The 27,294-nt window shown below is 43.5% G+C and overlaps 2 protein-coding genes and 1 pseudogene across 2 annotated transcripts in view; 1 reads left to right on the top strand and 2 right to left on the bottom strand.

Annotated features, from left to right (window-relative positions):
- The window catches only part of trhrb (thyrotropin-releasing hormone receptor b), a 5,496-nt gene extending 2,669 nt beyond the window's left edge, over nt 1-2,827 (top strand). Inside the window, exon 2 of the mRNA XM_061742116.1 lies at nt 691-2,827. Coding sequence (XP_061598100.1) covers nt 691-1,122 — 432 coding nt within the window. The 3' untranslated portion in view covers nt 1,123-2,827. The remainder of the gene's footprint in view (nt 1-690) is intronic.
- A 4,469-nt stretch (nt 2,828-7,296) lies between these two features.
- LOC133460826 (kelch-like protein 10) lies at nt 7,297-18,892 on the bottom strand (annotated as a pseudogene).
- Nucleotides 18,893-26,836: 7,944 nt separating this feature from the next.
- The window catches only part of LOC133460590 (nudC domain-containing protein 1-like), a 40,737-nt gene continuing 40,279 nt past the window's right edge, over nt 26,837-27,294 (bottom strand). The window contains exon 10 of the mRNA XM_061741235.1: nt 26,837-27,233. Coding sequence (XP_061597219.1) covers nt 26,944-27,233 — 290 coding nt within the window. The 3' untranslated portion in view covers nt 26,837-26,943. The remainder of the gene's footprint in view (nt 27,234-27,294) is intronic.

The raw sequence follows: 27,294 nt of genomic DNA, 5'->3' as shown, positions 1-27,294 counted from the left end.
TTCAACAACATCCACCTTCACGTGAAGCACAAGTGTTTTACCTTTTATTCTCTCGCTCCTGTTTCGTGACGTCTTTTGGGCGTCGTGTTGAAACCTCCGTCTGCAGGAGCCCCGCTCTGATGGAGGGATGATGGATGATGGATGGATGGATGGATGGATGGGTGGATGGATGGATGGATGGATGTGTGGATGGATGGATGATGGAGGGATGATGGATGGATGGATGTGTGGATGGATGCATGGATGGATGGATGCATGGATGTGTGGATGGATGGATGATGGATGGATGGATGGATGGATGGATGTGTGGATGGATGCATGGATGGATGGATGCATGGATGTGTGGATGGATGGAGATTTGGATGGATGGATGGATGGATGTGTGCATGGATGGATGGATGAATGGGTAGATGGATGGATGCACGGATGGATGGATGGATGGATGCACGGATGGATGGATGAATGGGTAGATGGATGGATGGATGAATGGGTAGATGGATGGATGGATGGTACAAGGAACTGTGGAGAGAACTGAAGGTGCTGTCCTCAGGGTCATGTGGTGTGAGTCCTAAGCGTTTAGTAAAAGCTAACGAGGTGATTAATTAATTCAAACGGACCGTTAAACACGGACGGTTGTGAGCGGCTGAACTCAGCGAGGCGTTGGTTTGTGACCCCCTGCTCTCCCTGCAGGTGACCAAGATGCTGGCGGTGGTGGTGGTGCTGTTCGCCGTGCTCTGGATGCCGTACCGGACGCTGGTGGTGGTCAACTCCTTCCTGGACCGGGCCTACCTGGACGCCTGGTTCCTGCTCTTCTGCCGCACCTGCGTCTACCTCAACAGCGCCATCAACCCGCTCATCTACAACGCCATGTCGCAGAAGTTCCGGGCCGCCTTCCACAGGTTGATCTGCGGCTGCCGGCGGCGCCGGCGCGACGACGCACCCGCCGCCTGCAGCGTGGCGCTCACCTACAGCGCCGTCAAGGACTCGTCCCTGGTGGAGAGCACCGACCACTTCCCCACCGAGCTGGAGGAGCTGGCCGCCTCGGAGCAGCTGCTGGCGGATCCCCAGAGCGCGTCCTCGGACCCCTGCGGGTTCGTGAAGGTGGACTTCAGTGCTGCCTGAGGCGGCTCCGCGGAGCGAGCGAGAGACGAGCAAGAGAGGCTCCGCTGGGATTCGAGGAGAGCTACTTAACGGAGTCTTGGGTGGGAGTTCGGCGTCCTGAATGCCATCTGACCTTTTCAGCAAACACAGATCGGTAACGACAAACACGCTGTCCTGGGCGCCGTAGAGCCGCCGCTGCCAGCAGATAAGGCCCCGTTTACACGTAGCAAAATAGGTGGTGTTTTCATGCGTTTTGGCCGTTCGTTAAACACGAAAACGAAGCTCAAAGTCACCAAAAACGATCATTTCTGAAAATTCCAAAAAGCAAAAGAAAATATGGCGAAACTTCATTCGTAATTTGCTCGGCCGTACTTTATCGTAGAAACATTGAACTACGCTCATTTTAAGGCTAATGGATTGACGTGCTGATTTTAGAGGCTTGTTGCTCGGCAACACGTTAACGTAGAGACATCATTCAAACGTTAAAAGACTTGGGACGCTTTGGACTAGAACATATTGAAGCTTCATTATGCTAGCTATTGCAGTTTTTGAGAAATTGAGTAAGAAAGTAACAGCAAAGATGGCCCCATTCATTCCTATGGGGGATGTTACCATGGCGACACAAAACCTACTAATTCCTATGGGGAGCATAGGAATGAATGAAGTACAACCAGAACCAGCTCAGGCCCCGTTTACACGTAGCAAAAACGGTGGTGTTTTCATACGTTTTGGCCGCTCATTTACTGAAAACGAAGCTCAAAGTCACCAAAAACCATAATTTCTGAAAACTCCAGCCAAAGCGGAGATTCGCAAAAACTCCGTCTGCACGTTTGCTTGTAAACAGAGGGAAACAGATATTTAGGCTTCAGAACATCACATTATGCGACAGAAACGTTGCGACCTGTTGGAAGTAACTGGAAGTTACTCGGGTCATTTGTTGATGTTTTTTTCCAGGATTCCGATCGGCTAGCATGACTTTATCTTCTCGTTACACTGCCACCTGTAGGTTTGGCTGCTCATAGCACCTTAACAGCGTATTTATGCAGGTTCGTGTAAATGATGGTATTTTGAAAAAGATCTGATTTAATGATGGTATTTTTCAAAACGTAGAGGGGGAAATATCGGTTTTTGTAAATACCCGGCTATGTGTAAACGTGGCCGGAGTCAACAACACGTGGAACAAAGACACCTTCCCCGACCTCGAACATGTCGTAACCGAAGGCGGTTTCAGGCACGTTGGCGGCTGCAGACGGCTCCGAGGGCCAAACAAACAACATCTAGAGGTTCTGAGAGGAGAAATGATGACAAACACACACTTCTACCCCCCAACGTGTGACTTTCACCATCTTATCAGAGAGGACTAACCGGAATACTCTCAGACACCCAAACCCAGACCAACAGACCCGTCCTGTACGGCTGCAGGGAACCGCTGAACGTGGACCGGCTCATTTCATGGTTTTTCCTTTTTCATTGACAAAAATACACCAGAACTTTCTGGGTTCAGCCCTCAAAGTGTCCTGATGGATGTTGTAAAGTGTTATTCTGTCGCCAATATCTAATAATCTACCTCACAAAGGGACGATTTAAGACCCGGGTTTCGACCGAACCTTTCGTTTCGGGTCTCAGCTGCGGCGTCTACGCCGCTGACGTCCAGGTTGTGTTGTCGCCATGGCGACGGGGCGGATTTCCCAGTTAATCCCGCACAGCTGTGTCGAATATTAGAGTTTGCCATGACAACGAGCGGACTTCTGCGCGCGTCCGTTGTGCAATACGGTGTTAACTCAGTTAAATTAATTATACTTGGATGATTGAGGTGTCCGAGGTATTCATTTTTTTTATATATTAAATTTTGTTTTATTAATTTTTCTGAAGATGAAACCCAATTTAGACGCGGAGTTTGGCTCAGAATCAGAGAGGCTGATGGGTAACGTGTGACTGACGGCTACAGCGACATGTGTTGTTGTTACCACGTGTACAGTATTTAAATAAAGTAATAAAAAAATAAATAAATACAAATAAAAAAATAAAGTAATATATATTTCAAGTTTAGTCAAACTGCTTCAAGCACTTTGATGATGCTTAACGATGACGTCATACTTGACAGTTGGCTCTCATTGATCAGTGATTGGTTCGATGACGTTCACCTTCAACGTGCCCCTGGTACTCAAACATAAAAGTTAAACTCCACCGTGTTCTTACTCTTTAGTCCAGCGTAGCTTGTTTAGCTGCTAGTTTGACTTGTAAACCCCCGACATGTGAACTTTGCCTCGTTCAACACCTAAATGGTTCATCTGTGATGTTCCGAGTCACCTGATGGGTTTGTACTTAGACGTGAGCAGCCGTGATTGTAAACCTCAGTGTCAGAGACGGTTTGTACCAACATGGTGATTTAGCTTCGGTGTTGTGGTTTCACGCTGACGTGGATTCAGTGTTTCCTGGTGTTCTGGGTCATGTGACCTGTGGATCTAGCGAGCCAGCGTGGTGCTTCTCATCGGCGTGGCGTTTACACTTGTGGGACAGTAGGGCTGGGCGATATGGACCAAAAGTCATATCTTGATATTTTCTAGCTAAATGGCGATACTTGATATATATCTCGATATTTTTTCTGTGCCTTAATTGGGGTTTCCCCCAAAGCATTATAGCACATCTGTTAGCTTCATTTTTTTCTGAGGCAAACCCTTAAAAAAACAGTCAGTTTTAAGTCAAAGCCTCGTGCCAAATGTCACACAGGTACCTTTATTAACAGAGGTCTGCACAATATCAAAATGTATAAAACAAATGAAATAAAAATAAACTGCCTGCATATATAGAATAAAAATGCTTCTTTAATAAAATAAAACAAATATCCCTTTCCTGCATAACAATTACATTAAAATACACTGTGCAATTAATACAATGTAGACAGTAACAGGCAGACTTTTCCACTGAGGTTGACAGTTGTGCAAATAACAAAACATTTGTGCAAATCTCAAATAAAACATTCAAGTCAATTTGTCACAAAATAAGCTATATTAAAATCATTTTAAAAAAAAATGTAATTTTTTTTTATTTTTTTTAAATCGATATAAACAATATTGTCTCGTACCATATCGTGTTTGAAAATATATCGATATATATTAAAATCTCGATATATCGCCCAGCCCTATGGGACGGGATGGTTCCATGTGAGGCGTTCAGGGAACCGCCTCCAAAACCTGCAGTCCTGCATCCACAAGTGTGTTTAAAATGATCGGTATATTTGCTGTCCTTGATATTATTACAGATTTAAATGGTATTATTGTGATCTGTGAGTGTGTTGGATGGATTTGTGTTTACAATAAAGTTGTTTCTGGACCTATGACTTATTTTCTTCTTTCTCTGAACTGAGATTTTAAACTTGTGAATGTTCACAAATGACTCAAGAGTTTATAGTTGGTATAATTCGACACCCTCTAAATTCATTCGTAAATATAGTAATAATTAAAAAAGTGAACTTACACAAAGACACTAAAGAGAGCTAGAGAGGATACACTGTAGGAAGGAACGACCCCGGTTGACCCCGTTTAGTTCTTAAAACGGAGCAAACGCTCCCAACTCACCTCAGGAAGCAGAAGCAACTATTTTAATGGAACTTTGGACCTCACGTTGATTCTGATTGGCTCAGTCCTCGTTTCCGGGGTTGTCTCCGTGGAGACACTTGAAAGGAAGACGAGACGAGCTCCGGGCGGAGCTGCTGTCGTTAGGGTTGCCACCTTTCAGAAATAGAAATAAGGGACGCCCTGATTTCAGCAGCGCAGGAGCCAAAAAAAAAGCCCCAAAACTTCTAAACTGAATAAAAATATGTTTATTTTATATGAAAAAACTAAATGCTTTGATTTAAAGTTTAAAGTGCTTTAATAACATTGAACTTGCATGACTGTACAGACAGACAACCATACTACCAGCTGAAATATTCTCCTATGCTATGTATATCCACATCAGCCCAGATGTAATATATAGTTACAGGTGAAGAATATGGTGTAAAAGTTAATTTATTTCAATAATTCAACTAGAATATGGTGTAAAAGTTAACTTATTTCAATAATTCAACTAGAATATGGTGTAAAAGTTAACTTATTTCAATAATTCAACTAGAATATGGTGTAAAAGTTAATTTATTTCAATAATTCAACTAGAATATGTTGTAAAAGTTAACTTATTTCAATAATTCAACTAGAATATGGTGTAAAAGTTAATGAAAATACGGTACAAATCGTGTCCCGTATTAGTTCAATACGGGACGCAACATTTTTTTCTCAAATAAAGAACAATTCCGTATTTTACGGGACGGGTGGCAACCCTAGCTGCCGTCATCCACCGCTAACCTAAACCTGATCTATGGTTCTCCGTCACCTTGATGTCTGCATGTCGGGAAGGGCTGCTAAGCTCTTCACCGCCGAGACGCAGGGAGGTGACACGCTTTGGCGGGATCCGCCACGGAATTGACCCTTTGTCAGCCTTCTGATTGGTCCCTCCCTGACCAATCAGAAACATCATCCTCCGTTGCTATATCCGGTTTATCCGGTTGGACCAAACAGCCGTCTCTCTTGTTCACATCAATGGAAAAAGCGTAGATTTACTTGATCTTGTATTGAAATTTAAATCACAGGATTATTTTTTTTTTTAAACTTCCTATTAGTAAAAGGAACACTATGGAGGTAGATTTGTTTCTTAATTATTCAATCAAAAAAAAAAGATTGCTTCAATCAAAAAATATATTTTCAATAAAAACTAATTTCACTTCAATCAAAAAAAAAATGATTTCAATCAAAGAAAAAAAAGTGAATGCAAAAAAATATTTGAGACTCAAAAACATGCTTTTGAACACTGTTTTTCTTTGATTGGAAATGTTTTCTTTGATAGAAGGGAAGTTTTTTTGTTTGAAGCTACTTTTTTGATTGAAGTAGTGTTTTTTTTGTGTTTGAGCCATATTATGGGTAGGACATTTGTTTTTTTGATTGAAGTGAAAAAAGTTTACGTTTTTTTTTTGATTGAATCATTTTGACACAAACATCCCGCAGTGGGCGGATGCTTCCCCATTGGTCAGCCCATAGACAGACATGTTTGAGTGACAAGTGTCTACACCAACGTTTACAGCCCCCCGACTTTGCCCAAAATGGTCTCGTTTGTTTGTGCTGCGTTAGTGCTGGTTTTGGACCTCATCCTGTCTTCATGGTCATCATTTTGGTCACAAAATAGCTAAGTAGCTGCTACTCCTACTGCTCGTAAATTGGCTCAAGTGATGCTTGTCTTGGACCGTGGTCCTCTCCTCTCCTCCTGAATCACAGTTGCAGCTCCAACATGTGCTTTCTCACTTCGCACTGCGCAGCGCGGCACGCCGTTTTGAGCTGAACATTTGTCGGACGCCCTGCTTCTATTCTCTTCCTGTCGCTCGCGTTGAAAGCCGGTTGAAAGCGCTGTTGGAAACAGTCATGGATGAGGAACGGCTGATCCTGTTAGTTGAAATGAGAAGTTATCTCTATGATTCCTCCTCATTTCACTACAAAACCTCAATAAAGTGGCAGCTGGCTGGAGGGAGATGGACAGAGAGCGTCCGATGTCACGCAGTGCGACGCGATAGTCGGACGCTCGCATGCAGTTACACGGTTTTATAGTTGTGGGCGAAGTTTGCATTTTGGTTACGTAACGAAAGGGAGCAGAATCTGAACGGCTCGTAGAAGCCACATCAGACTGGATGGCTCATCCGGGTGGCTGTACAGACACTGCAGAATTTGGTTGCTTTCCTCCTCCTCTGAGTTGGCAGGCTGAGGGGAGACCGCTTTATATGTTAAAACAAGAAAAAACTTGTTTTTCATAATAGGTCCCCTTTAAGGGCTGTTGTCTGGAGGGGAATGACTGATTAACGTCGTGTAAACACGCCCCCTGGCTCTGATCGGAGGAGGGGAGCGGTGGATGCCCACTGCAAGTGGTGCCAAAGAAGCAGATTTGTTTCTCAAATTAGCTTGTTTATGTAATATCTGAAAATAATGGTAATTTCAACAAATATGACAAAAATACACTTACCAACCGTAAGCAATAGTTATATGTTCTGGCTGAATGTCCCGCCACAAAATGGAAACACAACAGATGAATTCTCTCCTTTATGTGAAATGTATGTATGTCGTTCTGTGACACTAGATTGAGAGCTGGTTTAGAGGACGGCGTTTACGACGTCCTCTACGGCGTTAGGTAGGCCGCTGCGTGCGGCACCCGCTCCACCACGCAGCAGCTGCAGGCTACGTAGGTCAGGTCGAGGTCACGCCCGGCCTGCCAGCTGGCGCTGGCGCCGTCGTAGCGCTCCACGTTGCTGCGCAGCGAGTCCTCGTTCCAGCAGCGTCCCACCACGTACAGCTGCTCCTCCAGCACGGCGATGCCGAAGTTGCTGCGGGCGTGACGCATGGGGGCCGCCGTGCGCCAGTGCTTGGATACGTGGTCGTAGGAGGAGACGGCGGACACGTCATTGATGCCGTCCCAGCCTCCAGCCTGGGAGCGAGAAGAAAGACCTCATTTACATCCCTGGTCCTCAAGACTCAAGAGCATAGACATATATACGTAGACGCCCCATGGAGTGGCTTTGCCCACTGCTGTGATACGTCAACGTCGCCGCCATATTGGATGTGGCAAGACTGCACTGCAAACTAATACAAATTGACTTATTTTCATAAAGCGCCTTTCTACAAAGAAATTTACGTTTTACGTCTCATTTATTCATTTACACACGCACTAATATACTTGGAAAACAGTTTGAAGGCACCAAATATAATATATTTAATTTTCTCAGATGGAAAAAATAAGAACTTTATTGATCCCACATAGGAGTAATTCATGTTATGTCAGCTATAGAGAACAAGGTAGTGCCGAAAAACAATATATATCCCCCCTCACAAAAATAAGAAAAATAGAGAAACATAATTTCTCATCAACAAAACATATTTTACATTTTTCAAGTAAAAAAATAACATGAACCATTTTTCAGACAATAAAATAACGTTTGAACCACTTTTCAGACAATAAAAGCTGTTACTGCTGCTCTGTAGACACGTCATTGTCTACTCCATCAGGATGCGATACGGTCGCGTTTTCCTCGCTACTACTGTAGTATCAAATAAAAAAAATGTTCAAATGTTATTAAAAAGAGATGTACATCAATTAAGGCAAGAGAAATATGGAATGGTTGTGACAACGACCTAAAAATGTGCAGTTCTATCTACAAGTTTAAGAAAATGTTTAAAGAAAATAATGTAAATAAATATAACTATAAAGTATATTATCAAAAACATTCTAGAATGTGAAAACATCAATTTTATATTTTGTCTTATCCATTTTTTTGTCTTCTTTATGCATTGTTTGTTTCCACGGATTAATGCTAATGTTTCGGATTTAAGCTGATCACAGGAGAAAAAGGGTAAGCACTATAAGCTACAGCTTCAGCCTACACCTTTTCGGCAAAAGCAATGTTTATTTTACTTTTTTCATTTTGTTTTGTAAAATAACTTGTACAATGACCGAGTAAAGACAATTCATTCATTCATTCATTCATTCATTCATTCATTCATTCATTCATTCATTCATTCATTCATTCATTCATTCATTCATTCATTCATCAAGGGCTGTACATCTATGTTGATGACCAGTGTTGGGAATAACGGCGTTACCAAAGCCATTATTGTTTCCCAGTAACGGGTAATGTAGCTAATTACTATTTCAAAGGTTACAACGCCGTTACTGTCACTGACAGTGAAATGTGGAGCATTACTACACACTGTTACGATTTTATGAAATTGTTTAAAAGTTTGAAGGGTTTTTCTATAGGATTCTACACTTATGGCGCTAGAACAGTCTCATAATTCACAAATGCACAGGACAAGTTTTACAAATGCACAGACCGATTTGCAAATGCACACACCGTTTCACACGTGCACAGAACAATTCACACGTGCGTAGGACAAGATATACAAATGTATTTTTGATGCACACACAAATATAACCTGATTTACAAATGTTTTTTGTCTGTGAGCTGCGCTGGATTTGTGTGTGACTTTTGAGACTCCCTTGACGTGACTCGATCCACAAATAGGTTTTTTTTAACACGGAAGGATCTGCAACCAATCAGATATCTTCCTTTGTTTCATCCAATCATAAGAGCGCACCCACGTGGGGGATGCAGAGCAGTGGATAAAACACGACTTAGTCGTAAACCAATCAGATTAAAGGGGCGGATAAACCTGCTGTTTGAGCTGCGTTAGCGCTGTTCACTTAGAAAAGTGATTAATATTTGGAGTTGGTGGAGTAAAGATAAATAAACAGCAACAGGAGATAAAAGATAAATAAACAGGATGGAGAGGAGATCACTGTTCTGATTTTCTTGTGATCTAAAGAAAACAGCGCGATCAGAGATGGTTTGTCGGGCTGTTCAACCAGAGCCGTCAGGAGAGCTCTAGTCCTGCCGGTGCAGCAACTGATGATGAGAAACAGCAGAGATATTTCTGTATTTGAACTACAGGTGCCTTTCAGGAGAACGAGCTGTTGACGGGGGTGAATATTGCTGCAGTCGCGTTCTGGCTCTGGCCGCGAGTGGCGCTGGTCCCGGTCACTGACCGGCGGTCAGACACCAGTTGACCACAGTGACCAGACGTGGAGGTCAGAAACAAGCAGCTGTTATCCTCACATTTATGATGTGACATTGTCACCACACAGAGACAAACATGTGTCAAAACAGCGGTGGCAGATCAACACATTCCCGGTGCAGAGTCATGATAGATGCAGCCGTGATGATGCTGGTCGGGGTTTAGTCCACCGATCATCAAACATCTGAGCTGGATACAGAGGTTCTTCGGTTATCAGTCAACTGATACCGACTTTACTCCAGATATTTCGGTAAATTAATCTCCTGACATGCGCATGCTGCTCCACCTGGCCGCTGCAGCTCGTCCCCGTCAGGTAGAGCAGCCTCTGCTGCATCTGTCTGGTTCTGAATCAGCGGGACAATCCCAAGTAATACGTAGTCAAACCAAACGGAGCAAATACATAAATATCTCCGCTGTTTCTCATCATCAGTTGCTGCATCGGCAGGACTTGGAGTGCAGTCTCCCGACGGCTCTGGTTGAACAGCGCGACAAACCATCTCAGATCGCGCTGTTTTCTTTAGATCACAAGAAAATCAGAACATTGATCTCCTCTCCATCCTGTTTATTTATCTTTTATCTCCTGTTGCTGTTTATTTGTCTTTACTCCACCAACTCGAAATATGAATCACTTTTCTAAGCGAACGCAGTTCAAACAGCAGGTGTATCCGCCCCTTTAATCTGATTGGTTGCAGATCCTTCCGTGTTAAAAAAAACCTATTTGTGGATCGAGTCACGTCAGGGGAGTCTCAAAACTCACACACAAATCCAGCGCAGCTCACAGACAAAAAAACATTTGTAAATCAGGTTATATTTGTGTGTGCATCAAAAAAACATTTGTACATCTTGTCCTACGCACGTGTGAATTGTGTGAAGGGTCAACTCTTGTTTTATGACTAGGCTGGTAAATAGTGTTTCTTTAGGTGAAAACAATTAAGAGAAACATATGTTTTCACACTGATGGGTCTCATCCGTTATCTTGCTTGACATCTTAAGTAGGATGCAATAAACAGGGATATACGGCTGAAGGTCTGACATGTTTGGCAGATGGGGTTTACGTACAAAGAACACCTCCCTTTTTAGTATAAATACGACTGGATCGATGACCACTATGTGCATTTCTCTCCTGCCTATGTGGTTTGAGAGATGTGTACCTCCGGCTGGAAAACATTGTGCATGATATAATAAAAGCTTGTATTAACATTTGATTCTGTTCACTGGTTTTCTTGGTGCATCAGACAAATGAACACGCGGATCTTTCAACACTGACATGATATGTAATAGACTGCGTTTCCATGCAGGCAATAACCCTTTTAAAACCCGAATATTAGCAATAACCCGGTTTAGCACGGCTGTGTGTTCGGAGCTGTTACCGGGCCTGGTAATGAACACAGCAACATTAGCTCCAACAGCCACCTTTTGAATAACCCGAATTTGCTCATATTGCGGTTTTTAAAAACCCGATATGACCTCTGGGTTACTCCTTTTAGAACCCGAATATTCGGTCATGTATACGCCTAACGGGATATCCCCATCAAACGGAACATTAATTTGATTTCTGCGCATGCTCTTTTCGCAAGAAATCTTGGTCTTTTGAGTCCAGGAAGTTCTTATAAACACGGCGAAACGCAAGACCACGCCACACTTTGGAGTGAGGAGGAGACTAATCATTTTATAAATGAAGGTAATGAAGGATATGAACATTTTGGCATTTGTAGACGGTAGAAAGTACGAGGATAGCGAGATTTACAAGAAGGTGAGCGAAAAGTTGCGCGAAGTAGCATTTGTTTTGAATTTGGATACAGGAAGAAGAAGCGGAAATGGCGGTAACTCCGCGTGTCACTGTTTTGATTGAGATATCCCAAATGATTAATCACCATGTATACAGGGATAACCCTGTTTGCTCACGCATGTAAACAGAATATTCTGAATGTTTCAGTAACTGGAATATTAGCAATAACCCGAATTTTGACTGCATGTAAACGTAGTCATTGATGTTATCCGACCTGAATCATTCTCAGTGAGTCAGGTTTGAAATGTTAAGTAATGTGTACTCGAAAAGTAACATGTAATCTAACTAATTACTATTTCAAACCTGACTCACCCGACCTGACTCACTTAGAGGGAGTCAGGTTGGATAACAGCAATTAGTTACCATGTCAGTGTGTAGTATTGTGCCACATTTCACTGTCAGTAACGGTAACGGCGTTGTAACGTCTGAAATAGTAATTAGTTAGATTACCCGTCACTGTGAAACAATAACAGCGTTGGTAACCGCGCTATTTTTAACGGCGTTATTCCCAACACTGTTGATGACACAGCTCCTTGTATCACGGTGTACTGGAAGCAGCGTAGCAACATGCTGGATAGCTTTCCCCGAACCGGGACTAAAACCAGCCCCCGGGTCTGGCAGTCAGAAGGCGCGCCGATTTTTCCCAGTGGCCAGCCGCGGTACTGCAACCAAAAATCCCATGCGGCCCAGAAAGCTTTTTTCCCATAGACCGCAATAGTAAAAGAGAAGCCTCTAAAACTGTTCACAGAACACCTCCAGCTGTAATCACCGGCAATTATTAATCTTTGTATTCTATATTTTTAAGTCATGGACTTTATATCCGTCAAAAATGTTTTATAACGGCCAGAAAAGTAAAAGAAAAGTCTCTTTCTTGGCGTGACGTCACGGCTGACGTCACAGCCGTGTCCGTGCATTCCACGGATGTTTATATTAATATATATTATGTAATTATATTATATTAATACATTAATAATATATGTAATACTATACATGTAATAATATACATTAATTCATATATTATATTAATACATATTATATTAATATTCGCGGCATTGCCCCGGGGCATGATGGGAGGCCCCAGAGCATCATGGGAGGTGACTCAACTGCGCATGCTCTATGGGCCGCTGTATGCGGAAGTAAACCCGGAAGTCAGGAACTTTTTCAGCGTATGCGCTGAGTGAGTAAAATGCATTGAAATGAATGGGCGGCCATTTTCAAAGTCCCATCCAGTTTTAATTAATACATCCATGACTAAAACCCACGGTGAGGCTGCATTCAGCCATTATGGCCCTTATTTATGGAACAGCCTGCCAGAGAACGTCAGGACCGCAGAGAACGTTGATACTTTTAAAAGGAGGCTCAAGACACACCTTTTTAGCGTGGCTTTTATCTGATCTCATTTACCTAGTCTTTTCAGCTATTTATTGTATTTATTGTATTTACTTTTTTTTATCTTTAAACCTTTAATCCATTTTAGTGACTTTGTATTTTATGTTATTTATTATTCATATTAAGTTTTGTATAGATTTCTCTAAAATTTTACACTTTTTAGGCATTTTTTACTTTCTTTTAATCTTTTAGTTTTTAGCTCCAGTGTTTCCTCAGGGGGGTCGTCCACACTGGGAGGTGTGTCTGCTCCGCCCATGGGGGTGTCGTCATGGGGATCCCTCAGGCCTGGGTAGCTGGGGGAGGGACTCCACCTTCTGTGTGGGGTCTGTCCTGGTCTGTCCGGGTTGGGGGGGTCTCTGTGGCGATGCTCCTTGTGGTCATGGCCGGTGGAGCCTCTCAGTGTGGACGGCCACCCATAGGTAGTGTTTTCCTCACCTGGATCGTTAGTGCTAAGCCATGTCACCAGCCCACTTACTGTGTGTGTGTGTGGGCGTGTGAGTGTATGCACATGTGTATGAGTGTGAGTGAGGGTGTGTGTATGCGTGGGGGGTGGGGGGTGGGGTCGTATGGGATGTTTTAAATTGTACTTTTGATTGTTATTTTATCTCTGTATGTAAAGCACCATGAGTTGCATTTACACTGCATGAGTTGGTGCTATACAAATAAATAAAGTTTAAGTTTAAAGTTTAAGCTGCTCTCCAGGACCAGGGTCGGTCACCCCTGATTTACAATATTCCAAATGTATGTTTCAGACACATCAAACAGCTTCATATGCAAAAAGAAACTAATGCAATGATTTGCAAATTGATTTTAAAAACTTGTTGAAACCCTAAATGATGCAAAGATCCCACAGGCTGAAAATGGTTACCACGTAAATGTGTCCATTGTAGCTGATGACGCCGGCTCCAGACCGAGCAGTTTCCATGGGCGTGATCAGCGTCCACTGGTCGGTGTCAGGGTTGTAGCACTCGGCAGAAAACAGAGGCTGCAGATGTATATCTGGGAAATACAAATGTGCGACAGCATGGGACATTACAGGACTGTCTCAGAAAATTTGAATATTGTGATAAAGTCCTTTATTTTCTGTAATGCAAAAATATCATACATTCTGGATTCATTACATATCAACTGAAATATTGCAAGCCTTTCATTATTTTAATATTGCTGATCATGGCTTACAGCTTAAGAAAACTCAAATATCGTATCTCAAAAAATTAGAATATTCTGGGAATCTTAATCTTAAACTGTAAGCCATAATCAGCAATATTAAAATAATAAAAGGCAATATTTCAGTTGATTTGTAATAAATTCAGAATGTATGACATTTTTGTTTTTTTCAATTGCATTACAGAAAATAAAGAACTTTATCACAATATTCTAATTTTCTGAGACAGTCCTGTAAATCCATGATGCCAACATGAAGTGTTCAATCTGCAACATTACATTTGATATATGTTGTTGTACTTTTACTTTTTTTTTTTTTTACTCTGATGGCATTTTTTTTTGTACATATTTTTTGTGAAACAATAACCCTGTTGGCTCACGCATGTAAACGGAATATTCCGAATGTGCATGTATCATCAAACATCTGAGCTGGATACAGAGGTTCTTCGGTTATCAGTCAACTGATACCGACTTTACTCCAGATATTTCGGTAAATTAATCTCCTGACATGCGCATGCTGCTCCACCTGGCCGCTGCAGCTCGTCCCCGTCAGGCAGCGCAGCAGCTCTCTGCATGTAAACGTAGTCTGTGATTTTCTGACACTGTGACATCCACTGTTGCTATGGACATGAACAGAAATGCTCTAAATCCTCGCCCACAGGGATTTCCTGGTCCCTACTTGTTGAGGTGACCAAAACCCAAAGGTTTCTTTTCCTCCGGTGTGGTACCACCTACCTTGCCGTGCAGAGCTGCAGCGCCAGCATCATCCCTCCCATGGTGCATCGGTGCGATTTCAGTCCACTGGTTGGTGTCGGGCTGGAACCACTCTGCAGACCTGAGTGTCTCAGACCTATCACAGCCTCCCATGGCGTATATGAAGCCGTTCAGGACGGCCACACCGACGAGGCATCGAGCAACATGCATCGACCCAACCTCTTCCCAGCTTTGGGTGGCGAGGGTGTTTTGCACACTGCTAAAGTGGAAACGGGTGTCTAAATCACAGCCGCCAATAAAATAAATGGATCCCTGGAGGTGAACGCAACCGCAGAACTCTGGAAAAGTTTGATCATTCTGATATACTGTCAGCCAGCGGTCAGTTCGCACGTTTTACAACTGGATCTTATCATTTGGAAGATGGTCCTGGAAGCCACTGATAGTAAACAGCAGCTCGGCGGGCAGGCGTGTGTGTGTGGGGGGTCTCTCCATGCTGGGGTCACGCAGGATCTCCACGGTGCTGATCACCATATTCACACAGTCCAGGTTGTTTCTTACAACATCATCTTTGCTCACAATTTCAACCAAGTACTCAATGGGCATTAAGAGCAGGCAGACCTGGACAGAAACAAGAACATTAACAAAGACTTGTACATTAGCCCTTACAAGGCCAAAACTCTAACTTGTATTTCATCATTAACTGATCTGTTGGGTGTGATAGATACTTTATCTGCCACTTCAACTCATAAAACTGGGGTTGCTTCTGAACTGCATATCAATCATTAATAGTTCATTTAATGTCCTGCCTTCACTTACGCTGGCCAGCAATGTGGTCAGGTGGCCCCTGCGTTCCTCAGGGGCAAAGCCGATCCAGCGGAGAATGAGCCTCAAAAACAGCACTTTCCTGCCACACGTTCAGCTCGTCCTTCTCTATGAGGTCCGTCAGCTCCTCCACAGATAGCTGCACGAACTCCTGGGAGAACCTTGCAATCTCCTCGAAGTGAAGCAGGATGTAAAGGTAGGCTTTCTCCCTCAGCTCGGGATACTGGGAGTGTTCTGCCAGCCTCCAGGTGACGATGCAGCTGTCGGAGCTAAGGTTTTTCTGCAGGAAGTCACAGCAGGCCTGAATGATGCTTCTGACGTCGAAGTGCTGCACTCCCGCCAACAGATCCAGCACGTTGTCCTCCGTCACTGTGACGGAGCCAGTGTAGGCGTTCTCCACGATGAGGCTCATTACTTTTGCTGACACGTCCGGGAAGATGAAGACCTTCTGTGTTTGGTTGCTGCAGAACAGCTCACTGCAGGATCAACATTCAGGTTATGGAGCTAGAACAGTCTCAATAGTCACAAATGCACAGGGCAAGATTCACACGTGGCAGGACAAGATACACAGATGTATTTCTGATGCACAAATATTAACTAAAACCTCCAGACACAGAGACAGTTTGTTCCCCCAAGCTGTTGCTCTGATGAACTCTCAACACTCAGAGTCTCAGAGTAATCAATCACTCTGCAATAATAATAATAATTAAAGCTGCAAGCAGCGATGAACAGGCCCTCGCACCCTTGCGCACGTTCAGGCGTGCTGCAGTGGAAGCGCTATATTCTTGTAGATTCTTCAGGCCTGGACATTTAGCGGATGACACCACCCACGACTCTCTATATCAAACCATTCAAAAGTTATGGCAGAAAATATAAATATCGACCAATCAGAAGAAGGGGCGGGGCTAATTTGCACCAATTTTGTTCAAGGACTCAAAACTGAGTCCGATGACACCACACACAAGTCTTTTATTTCTCTCTTATTTCTAGTCTAGTCTTATTTCTATACTCTATTATTTCTAATATGTTTGATTGACAGTCGACTCGGCCAATGGCTAGCCGTTATTGTTTCCTGCGTGATCATCCTGCCATCAGCAAAAAGATGTTGAACTGTAGAATCTGCTGTAAATGTCCGACGGCTGAAGGAGCTGGTAGCTGAAGTGATATTTGATTGACATCTAGTGGGCGTGTTCCCGTCGGTTTCCGAGCAACGTGGCCACGCCTCCACATATGAAGAAAAATGGCCTCAGAAACCAACGGGTCATGTGACCGCACGTTTCATCTGTTCATTTTTACGATCTATGGAAACAATCGCTCACATTTCTTCCCGCTAGCTACCGGCGTAGAGTTTTACTGGCCGGTTCGATCGGTGCAGCAGCAATCTGATTGGCTGACTCGCACGTCGAAGGCGAAAAAAGCTGAAAACTTCCACTGATGACTTTTGACGGAAGCAACACCGACACAGCGACAACGTCACTTCGTCACCCCTTAAGGCACCAAAACTAACTCATCAGAGGGACGTTTTTGAGCTTAATTGGTCCTTTTTATTAAATTAACTGAGTTTAATTTAGTCTTTGACGGCTCCGTTTATTTAAACTGGATTTCTCTGGTTCTATGTCTGACTGCTTCACGCTGCACCAACGAGCATCTTCAGTGAGAATAAGCTGCACGAGTAAGATTAAAAAAACAATTTCTCTGGAGTGCCAACAACATCTCAAGCCCTGCCTCTCAAGTGCTAATGATCCACATCTGCCATCAGCTGTAAAATACCTCAGAAACTAAATGGAAATGAGCCTCCACAGAGAAATGAACCTCTGGTGGCGCCCCGATGCAGATCTGCTCCACCAGCATGAAGAAGTAATCCAGGTTTCCTTACTGGAGATGGGACCCGATCAGAGTCTTTTCTGGTGTTAAATATGTTTAAATGTGCAGAAAGGGGACATTTCCTCCTGTTTTATTTATAAAGCACTTTACAGCCTTTCGGTGTGCCAAAGTGCTTTACAGGAAGTTATGGATAAAAAGGAGGATAAATAAGAACAATCTAAAACAATAAAAACAATAAAATCCAACAAAATCTAATAAGATAAAAGTGTCATGAGACTACTGGGTGTTAAAAGCCATCTGAAGGTTCGTCCCCCAGTGTTTATATTTGGACCCTCAGGACTTCCAGCAGAAGTTGATTAGTCGACCTCAGCGCTCCACCGGGATGAGGGACAGGTAAAAGCTCGGATAAATACGAGGGTGGGAGGTCTTTAAGAGCTTTAAAAACGGACATCAAAAGTTTGAAATCAGTTCTACAAAGGAGGGGAAGCCGATGAAGGGAGTTAAGGACAGGAGTGATGTTCACACGTCTGTTAGTGTTGGTTAAAAGACGGAAGCAGCATTTTGCACCAGTTGAAGATGATTAATGGCGTTTTTCCACTAGTACCTACTCAGCTCTACTCATCTCAACTTGGCCTGGTTTCCTTTCCTTAACAATCAGCACCTGGAGCAGAAGTAGGAGGTTGGAGCGAAGCTGCTGTGACGTATTTGATTGTATATCTAAAGGAAGAAGACAACAACACTAAAGATGTAGAACCTGGAGGAGATGATATATGTGCTGCTGGATCTGTGGCTTGTGTTCCATATCAAGTTAAAAATGAGAGTGAGACAAGCTTCAAGTGGCGACGCTTTTTAATTTTTTAAGTTTGACTCGGCACTGCTGAAAAGTCCGTTGGTAGCCGAGCAGTTATGAAGTGACAGAGCTCCTGGTAGATCTTGTCGCTCCTTATTGCCCCGTCTAGATCCCTTTTTAATTCTCTCGTCAGCCACCAGGTTTATGAACATCTGCACCTCAGAGTTGGATCACCAAACAGACTTCTGCTGCCGTTGCTGGTGGAATAAAATGAACAACAAGCCGCCGTCAGAGTCTCTTTCTCTGATGTCACATCCTGACTCAGACGTCTGACTCCAACCCCCCGACCAATCGGTGGCCTGTAGTGTGATGACATCACAGCCCGACTCAGCCGCTTAAAACAGAATAGCTACAGAAAAGTATCTACTCGGCACGTTAGACCCCTAGTGGGAAAGTGCAAAACCGAGGCAAGCTGAGCTGAGCAGGTGCTAGTGGAAAAGCGCCATAAGAGAAGACTGGGAGGCTCGTACATGAAGCGCGTTGCGGTAGTCCAAGCGTGAGCTAATTACGGCATGGATGGCCTTCTCTTGGTCACGTTGTCTTAGAAACTTTGGCCAGGAGACGCCACTGGGAAAAAAAAAGTCCTCACCACATTGTGGATTTGTTTGTCAAAGTTCACTCCCAGATCTCTGACGGTTGAACTGATCTTTGGAGTCGAGGTGCCGAGGCCGGCCGTCTCAGTATCCCCAAACACAACACATTCAGGTTTGTTGTCGTTTAAATGAAGAACATTCTGGCCGGACCATTGCTTTATATCAGTAATACATGCGGACTAAGAACATTGTGCACCATTTGGCTTCACTGGCAGATAGATTTGTAGATCATCAGCATAACAGCGGTTATCATTGACCCAAGTAGTAACATGTAGAGTGAGGAGAGGAATCGGGCCAAGAATAGATCCTTGTGGGACTCCGCATGAGAGAGGAAGAGGACAGAGAAGGTTCTACTCTATTCTAGTTAAAAGCAGTGAAACAGCCTCCAGATCTTTAGATTTTAATTTTATCAGTCACCAACATTTAAACGTTAAAACTAACGTCGCCCTGGAGGCACCTGGTGTGAGATTCCTGAAAAGCGCAGGGCAGAAGTGTCAAAGCAATTACCTGCTAAGAACAAATACAATTTAAAAAATTAGATATTAGCGCCTGAAATCAGGCTCCATCTGTGACAGGATGTAATTATGAGATGAGATGAACCGCATCCCCGCCCCCCTGTGAGCAGAACAACAGCCTGGGTTTGGTTTCATCAGGTATCGAAGCAGATACGGTGCAAAAGAGGGTCGTCAGAGGAATAAATGAGCAGCAGAGATGAATAAAGGTTAGAGAGACGAGAAACTTTCTGGCTCATTAACTCTGAAATGACGGTGTTTCAGCACAATAAAAGAGGCCGCTCCCGAGATAATGGCGGCGTAATCCTCGGTGTAACACCCAGACGGAGGGAAACAACACGTACGTGAGGAGGAATAATCACACCTCGGATCGCTGAGTAATTACAGACGTGGAGGAAAAGGTCTGGAGTGGATGTTCACGCGGCGAAGACGAGCGATGAAACAGAGCTACGGCGTCAAACAAGACCAGCATTATAAAACCTAAGAACTCCTACTTCATTAGATTCAACCTGCTGGTACCGGGTCAGACCCCCTTCTGCCTCCAGAACCACTTAAAGGGGACCTATTATGAAAAACACGTTTTTTCTTGTTTTAACATATATAAAGTGGTCTCCCCTCACCCTGCCAACACAGAGAAGGTGAAAAGCAACCGAATTCTGCAGGGTCTGTACACTCAGCCCGGCTGAATCTTCCAGTGTCATGTGACTTCTACGAGCCGTTCAGAATCTGCACCTATGGTGACGTCACCATAGGTGCAGAGGTTCGGCCTCCGCTGCTGAAACCACGCCCACAACCAACTCCGCCGGCTGGAGCTCCGCCATTGTTTAGAAGCGGTGACTGCTTCCACAGCGAGAGACAGGTTTTGCATCAACATTTACCCTCATAAAAGGATCAGTTCGGACCCGGCAACTGCACACGAGTCAGCGGTAAGTGACGTTATTTTTTTATGTTATTTATATTTGTCTACAAGTATGATCTTTGCATGGGCTAAGTATTTAGCTTAGCTCCGATGCACGGGGGCTGCTCACGGAGCTGCCGGAGCTGCTCACCGTGGCCCCGGTGGCTCCAGTGTTCCCTAACAGAGGTTAGGTAACACCGGAGCTCTATTAGTAATACATTTTTCTTCTGTTTATGGTTTCAGATCTTCCAAGCAATGCACCTGAAGCTGTTCAACGACACCTTCAGAAGAAATGCACGGTCCTTCCTTGAGCCAGCAATAGTGCATACATGTTATTTATATACTACTTATGTTCTTTTATTTTTTTTAACAATAAAGTTGCCATTTGTGAAAATTCAGTGTTGTGATTTCTTTACAGTTAACATGATTCATTTGTCTTGAGGAATTGGAGTAAATAACTGTGGTGTACCTGTTTAGAATTCAATTAAATCTTCCTGTGTGAAGACGAGGTGACCCGGTCAGGGAACTAAAGGTTGATTTATGGTTCCGCGTCACACCAACGCAGAGCCTACGGCGTAGGGTACGCGTCGATTTAACGCAGAACCGTAAATCAGGCTTTAAGATCCGTTTACACCGTGTCATAAATGCATGCGAGCGTCTGACTATCGCGTTGACATCGGACGCTCTCTGTCCACACTGAAACCGTTAAACTCGCGGCCAGTTAGGACAGTCTAATACAAAAAAATAGAGCAATGGAATTTATTTTGTCGCAGAAGCTCCTTCGCATGGGACAAGCTTTGTGTACGCAGCCGGCTCTTCAGCCCTGAGCGAGGCTTTGTCTCCTCCCCTGCTACACGTCATTCAAGCAGCCAATCAGCACAGAGCCTCATTATCATAACCTCCCCTCCCCTCAGAATCACTCACAGAAAAGAGGTTAGAAGCGGTAAAACTAGAGACATGGCCCACAGGCTGAATTTCTGTTTTATGTAGAGAAAACAAGCTTTAGATTGTTTTTAAGACATTCAAGGCCTGTTTAAAATATACACTAAGGGCCCGATTTACTAAGATCCTAAATAAAGAGTACTAAATTGCGTGTGCACTGAAAAAGTTTGCACGTGCTGTTGTTGTGTGTTTTGCGGGTGATCAACTAAGATTGCGTGCGCAATTGATAACAGGTGCAAACAGCAGTATTTAAATGAGGTGTTGCGTGTCTTACGGTTTGCGAGCGCAAAATGAAATTTGACGAGTTGGAGTTATAGATATATTAGTGGAAGAGGCAAATTGTTGTGCCGTATTCAGCACCCCTGCTGTGAAAAGCACCCCCTCGTATATTCAATGATAAGTAGACCAAGAAAAAAAACAACACACTGACACTTCAATATATTTATATATACACACTCACACAAACACATACTTAGGAGTTTATATTATATATATTTACAAATATTATGGAAGACAACACAGTAATCAGGCTATTAATTAATGACATCAATAACCATTTACCCGATTTTTGTTATCTGTGACTGTGATTGTGGGAAAGTATGACTATTGTGGAATCCATGAGCGCATTTAAACATGAATCATTAACACAAAACTGGACGCTAAACAGAACGTGACACGGAATAAGAATATAATTTTTGTCAGACGAGGGGGTGCTTTTCACGGCAGGGGTGCTGAATACGGCACAACACCGGGGTATGACAACTGCAGAACAAGTAGCCTATAGGCGCACAATAAGAAACACTTTTTTCTCCATGAAAACACGTGATTTATTTATTATCACAAATAAAAAATGAAGGTGCCTCCTGTGGCAACCTTTTGCTGAATAATACTCGATTTAACATTCAAATAAAATATTTCTCCTTTTGCATGTGGAGAATCCCCACCCCAGTCCTCAAATCAGGCACCAACAAGCATCCCTGCGTAATGCTGGGCAGATTAGCACCTTCCTTTCGAACGTATTAAATACAGACGCAATCACAATCCCCTCAAAAACTTTCAGGCTTGGTAAATCTCATTGCGTGTGGTAAATGGACATATTTGCATTTTCCCCTCCCAGTATTTAGCGCTTTCTGGCGGGTACGCCCCATATTGATTATTCATCAGGGCAAAAGTACTAAATGAATAGCGTGTGCTATTTTGCTCATTTGAGAGGCACAGTCCTCTTTGCACGCTGTTAGTAGATCAGCTTGCACATTGGTTTGCGGGTGATGTCAAGTTTGCACACGTTTTTACACATGCAAACCTTTAGTAAATCAGGCCCTAAATGCCATAATAGGTCCCCTTTAATCCTTCATGGCTCAGATCCAACAAGGTTCTCTCTTCCAACAAGGACTCTTTTTTTATGTTTGTAGGTTTATTGAAGTTACCAAATATGTCCGTTTCCCCTGTAAAGGGTTAACTTGAAGGTGCACGGAGACACTCACGTTTGGAGCCCCTAGTGGTCATGTGATGAACTGCAGGATGACCAGATCACTACGGACCTGCTTGGGGAGCTTCCATACGGAAGAGTGTTAGGGCCAGGCAAACAATAAAAATAATATTTTAGAGGAGGAAGATTGTTTTTTCATTATGCACTTCAAGAAAAAAGTCGAAATGTCGAGAAAAAAGTCAAAATTTCGTGAATAAAGTTGAAATGTTGAGAAAAAAGGCAAAATTTCAACTTTATTCTTGAAATTGTACTTCAACATTAATCTTGACATTTCGACTTTTTTCTCAAAGTGCACAATAAAAAAAAAATCTTCCTCTCTCAAATATTTTTTCTCCTGCATGACCCTAATACTCTTCCGTAGCTTGCCCGACTTGATTTATCAAAAAACTAAATCCATCATGTAGTTCGGTTGAGAAACCTGCTTTTAACCTGAAAGCTGTGAGATGACGGTTCAGGGAACCGCGGTTCCCGTCCTGGAGCACCCGAGTCTCGTCCCGGGCCTCCAGACCACATGTTGTTGTCCATCCTGGGAGAGAAGAGCCGCTCCGGCCGGTTCAGATAACGCCGGGACGCCGGCCGGGAAGACAGGCTGTGCAGTCTAATGCGATTGCAGCCCGATAATTGAATAAAACCGCAAGGAAACTGGATTTTCTTGAGCAAAACAATGAAGGAGAAAAAGCTTGTTAGCCTCCATCTGTCGTGCCGCTTCATGGAACCTCAGATCAGGGCGTCTACGGGTTTGACCAAGTTAAATTTAAAACCATTTTGCAAAACCAAAACAATAGTCACACACTTTGAGCCAAAAGTAACCCAACGACGAGCCATTTGTGGCTCTAAATTTACATTCACCCATTTTTGTTTGCCGGGTCTCGAGAAATCCAGCGCTGAGGTCGAGGTTGCCAGATCTGACAGGTTGCAGCCCAGACGTGATGTAAAACCCACCGAAATAATGAAAAACCAGCCCGAATCAAACATTCTCTATGTTTAAATCTCAAAGTATTAAATGCATAATACATTTCAAGTCATAAGCAAATGAAGCTAAATAAAGTTCAGGCTCCAAACAAAGACTACAATTAAACTGAGTATCTGTATCTGAGTATCTGAGTAAACTGAATATCAGTGAGTTTATTGTGAAAGTTTCTACTTTTCTCTGCCTTAATGGAAACTTTTTTGTTAATAATTTCTCCTAAATATTTAGTAAAAACCAGGAAAAGCAGGTCAAATTTTATCAACCCGCCCAGTTGGGAGGAAACCCGCTCAACCTGGCAACCCTGACTGAGGCGTCTAACAACTGGAAAACAGATTTATTTCTCCTCAAAACGATTAAATAAACTTTTCCTTTTAAAAGTTTCACTTTTTAATGATGACCGGATAAATTCCCTCTAAAATTAAGATTCAAAAATTCAAACCGTTGGATTGAGATTTAAGACAAATTAAGATTTTTAAATTTTTCAAACTTTAGGAAAATGGGATTTAAGACTTGTTAAGGAGCCGTGGTCGTCCTGAGTCAGAAAAGCTGCTAAACGAACCATCCTGAAGCGGAGGACCGGGCAGCGCCGGCAAACTGGATCTCCGGTTGCCGGTAGAGGGACGGAGGGAGGACAGTTTCTCCTCCTTTTCCTGAAGTCTGCGAGCAGCAGCCGGTGGCCGATATGGATCTGGTTCCTGCAGCAGCCGGAGGTGATGCTGCCTCTAATGGTGCTTTCCCACTAGCCTCTCCTCCACTTGGTTTGGTTCTTTCCCACTAGGGGTCTAACGTGGGGAGTAGATACTTTTCTGTAACTACTCTGCCGAGGTTCTAAGCGGATGAGTCGGGACGTGATGTCATCACACTACAGGCCACCGATTGGTCGGGGGTTGGAGTCAGACGTCTGAGTCAGGATGTGACATCAGAGAAAGAGCGACTCTGACGGCGTGTTCTTGTTCATTTTATTCCAGCAGCAACGGCAGCAGAAGTCTGTTTGGTGATCCAACTCTGAGGTGCAGATGTTCATAAACCTGGTGCTGAGGAGAGAATTAAAAAGGGATCTAGACGGGCGATAAGGAACGACCAGATCTACCAGGAGCTCTGTCACTTCATAACTGCTCGGCTACCAACAGACTTTTAGGCAGCTGAGACAAACTAAAAACATTAAAAAGCGTCGCAGCTTGAAGCTTCTTTCTCTCTCTCATTATTTAACTTGATATGGAACACAAGCCACAGACCCAGCAGCACATCTATCATCTCCTCCAGGTTCTACATCTTAAGAGTTGTTGTCTTCTTCGTTTAGATACACAATCAAATACGTCTCAGCAGCTTCGCTCCAACCTCCTACTTCTCATCTGGGTGTTGAAAAGAAACAAGGGCGAGTCGAGCCGGGCTGAGTAGGTACTAGTGGAAAAGCGCCATAAGCCTCCTGCTTTCTAGATCTAATCTCCCACAATGCCTCAGCCCCCGTCTCCCCGCCGTCCGTATTGTGTGTATGAAAGAGAGCCGGCCATTCTTCTCTCCTCACAAAGAGACGCCTCCGGGCCGATGGATGAGCGGCGTTCTTCTGAGAGAGAGACGGACGGGTTTGTCTGCTGACCGAAAGTTGGCCTCGACTAAGAGATGCTGCTCCGGTGTTTCATCCCAACGGGAACAATGGAAGTGGAAAACCTCCTTCCTGCAACGCCAGGAGCCAGTTTTTAATGTTTTTATTTTAGCTGAGGGTCGGGACGCCTTCGGATGGTGTCCCAGGGTAAACCAAGGTAAATTTAAGACTTTTTAATACCATTTTCAAACTAAATTTAAGACCAAAAAGACAAGTCACTAAAAAATCCAGCGCTGAGGTCGAGGTTGCCAGATCTGACAGGTTCCAGCCCAAACGTGATGCAAAACCCACCGAAATAATGAAAAACCAGCCCGAATCATACATTCTATATGTTAAAACTGTCAACTATTAAATAGGTAATAAATTTCAAGTCAACAATCCCACAATTAAATTGAGTTGATTAAAGCAAATAAAATATCAATGAGTTTATTGTGTATGTTTCTACTTTTCTCTGCCATAATGGAAACTTTTTTGTTAAAAATGTATCCTAAATATTTTGTAAAAACCAGGAAAAGCAGCTCAAATTTTATCAACCCGCCCAGTTGGGAGGAAACCCGCCCAACCTTGCAACCCTGAGTGAGGTGTCTAAACAACTGGAAAAAAGATTTTTCCTCAAAACGATTAAATAAACTTTTCCTTTTCAAAGTTTCACTTTTTCATGATGAAGGATAAATTCCCTCTAAAATTAAGATTAAAAGCTTTAAAGCAAATAAAACATCAGTGAGTTTATTGTGTAAGTTTCTACTTTTCTCTGCTATAATGGAAACCTTTTTTGTTAATAATTTCTCCTAAATATTTAGTAAAAACCGGGAAAACTTGCCCAACCTGGCAACACAGATTTAGAACCTCCACAGGAGATTTTGGTTATTTGTGTGGCGCGCATACGGCTTCCGGCGGCCGTTACGTGTGTATTCTTGATAAGATTGTCCTTTGTTCCCTTCCTTTTCACTAACTACACGGATATGTTAGTAATTAGACCACGAAGCTTCCCCGCTCTTTGTGAGACCTGTGTGGCGCCGTTTCGTCAATTATTTGTGTCCTAAATACCGTGTCCGCCATTTTCTTTTAGTTCACGCACGCGGATGATCGGAAGATTTGCATTACATGATTTAGTGTTGTTTTCTGTGTAGTTTAGGCATCAGAATTTATCCGAGGTGTCGTTTGTCACCTGCTTGACATCTATGTAAATAAATTCTGATTCATTTAAATGAGAGAAGTTGTCTGTGTTTATTTTGTTACAAATGCTGGTTTGCAGGGCCTGTGTCGAACTTTGCTTCCTTCACTATTATTCTGTAGAATAATTAACTTTGAGACTGATTCTGCTGTTATGTTATCATTCTCCTGATTACATCAGGTGGTGCTCCGTGTTGATAATTCAATTTGATGAATAATCTACTTTATTAATTATGAATAATTGTCGAAAGGACAATTATTGATAACTCTCTTGATAACTGGAACTGCACGCCCCTGTGTGACACAACACAGTTCGTCTCTAAAACTGAAACCAAAACAGAAAAACATTCAAATTCCAGCAACGTTTATTATCATGATGTCTTTAACGTGGAGGCTACAGACAGACGGACAGACGGAGGAGGGAGTACCGGTCCGAACCCGTCAGACGGTGAAAGAGTCCATGTTCTAGTTGTTGTTGACCTTCAGGACGAACAGGTTGGAGGCCGTGAGGACGAAGAGCCGCTCGCTGGAGGCCCTGAAGCCCAGGATGGGCCGGTCAGAGTCCAGGCTGGCCACCTGTTGCTTAGCAACCTGCCCCACCTGCCGGCCCTGCTTCCTGTTGACGAGCTGCGTCTCCAGCGGCGACGGCTGCCGGTACAGGAAGCAGCGGCGCAGACACTCGCACAGCGAGGCGAAGGAGAAGTCCGGGGCGCAGGTGGCGAACTTCCTGTCCCGCTTGGACGCCTGGACGTAGCCTGGAACGAGACGTTTGATTTGACGCCAGTCGGCTTTTTTATGGAGAAACACAACAAAAAT

This window comes from Cololabis saira, chromosome 15, assembly GCF_033807715.1.
Source record: "Cololabis saira isolate AMF1-May2022 chromosome 15, fColSai1.1, whole genome shotgun sequence".
Lineage (NCBI taxonomy): Eukaryota > Metazoa > Chordata > Actinopteri > Beloniformes > Belonidae > Cololabis > Cololabis saira.
Note: the sequence above shows the minus strand (reverse complement) of the source record. Positions and strands in the feature narration are given on the sequence as shown.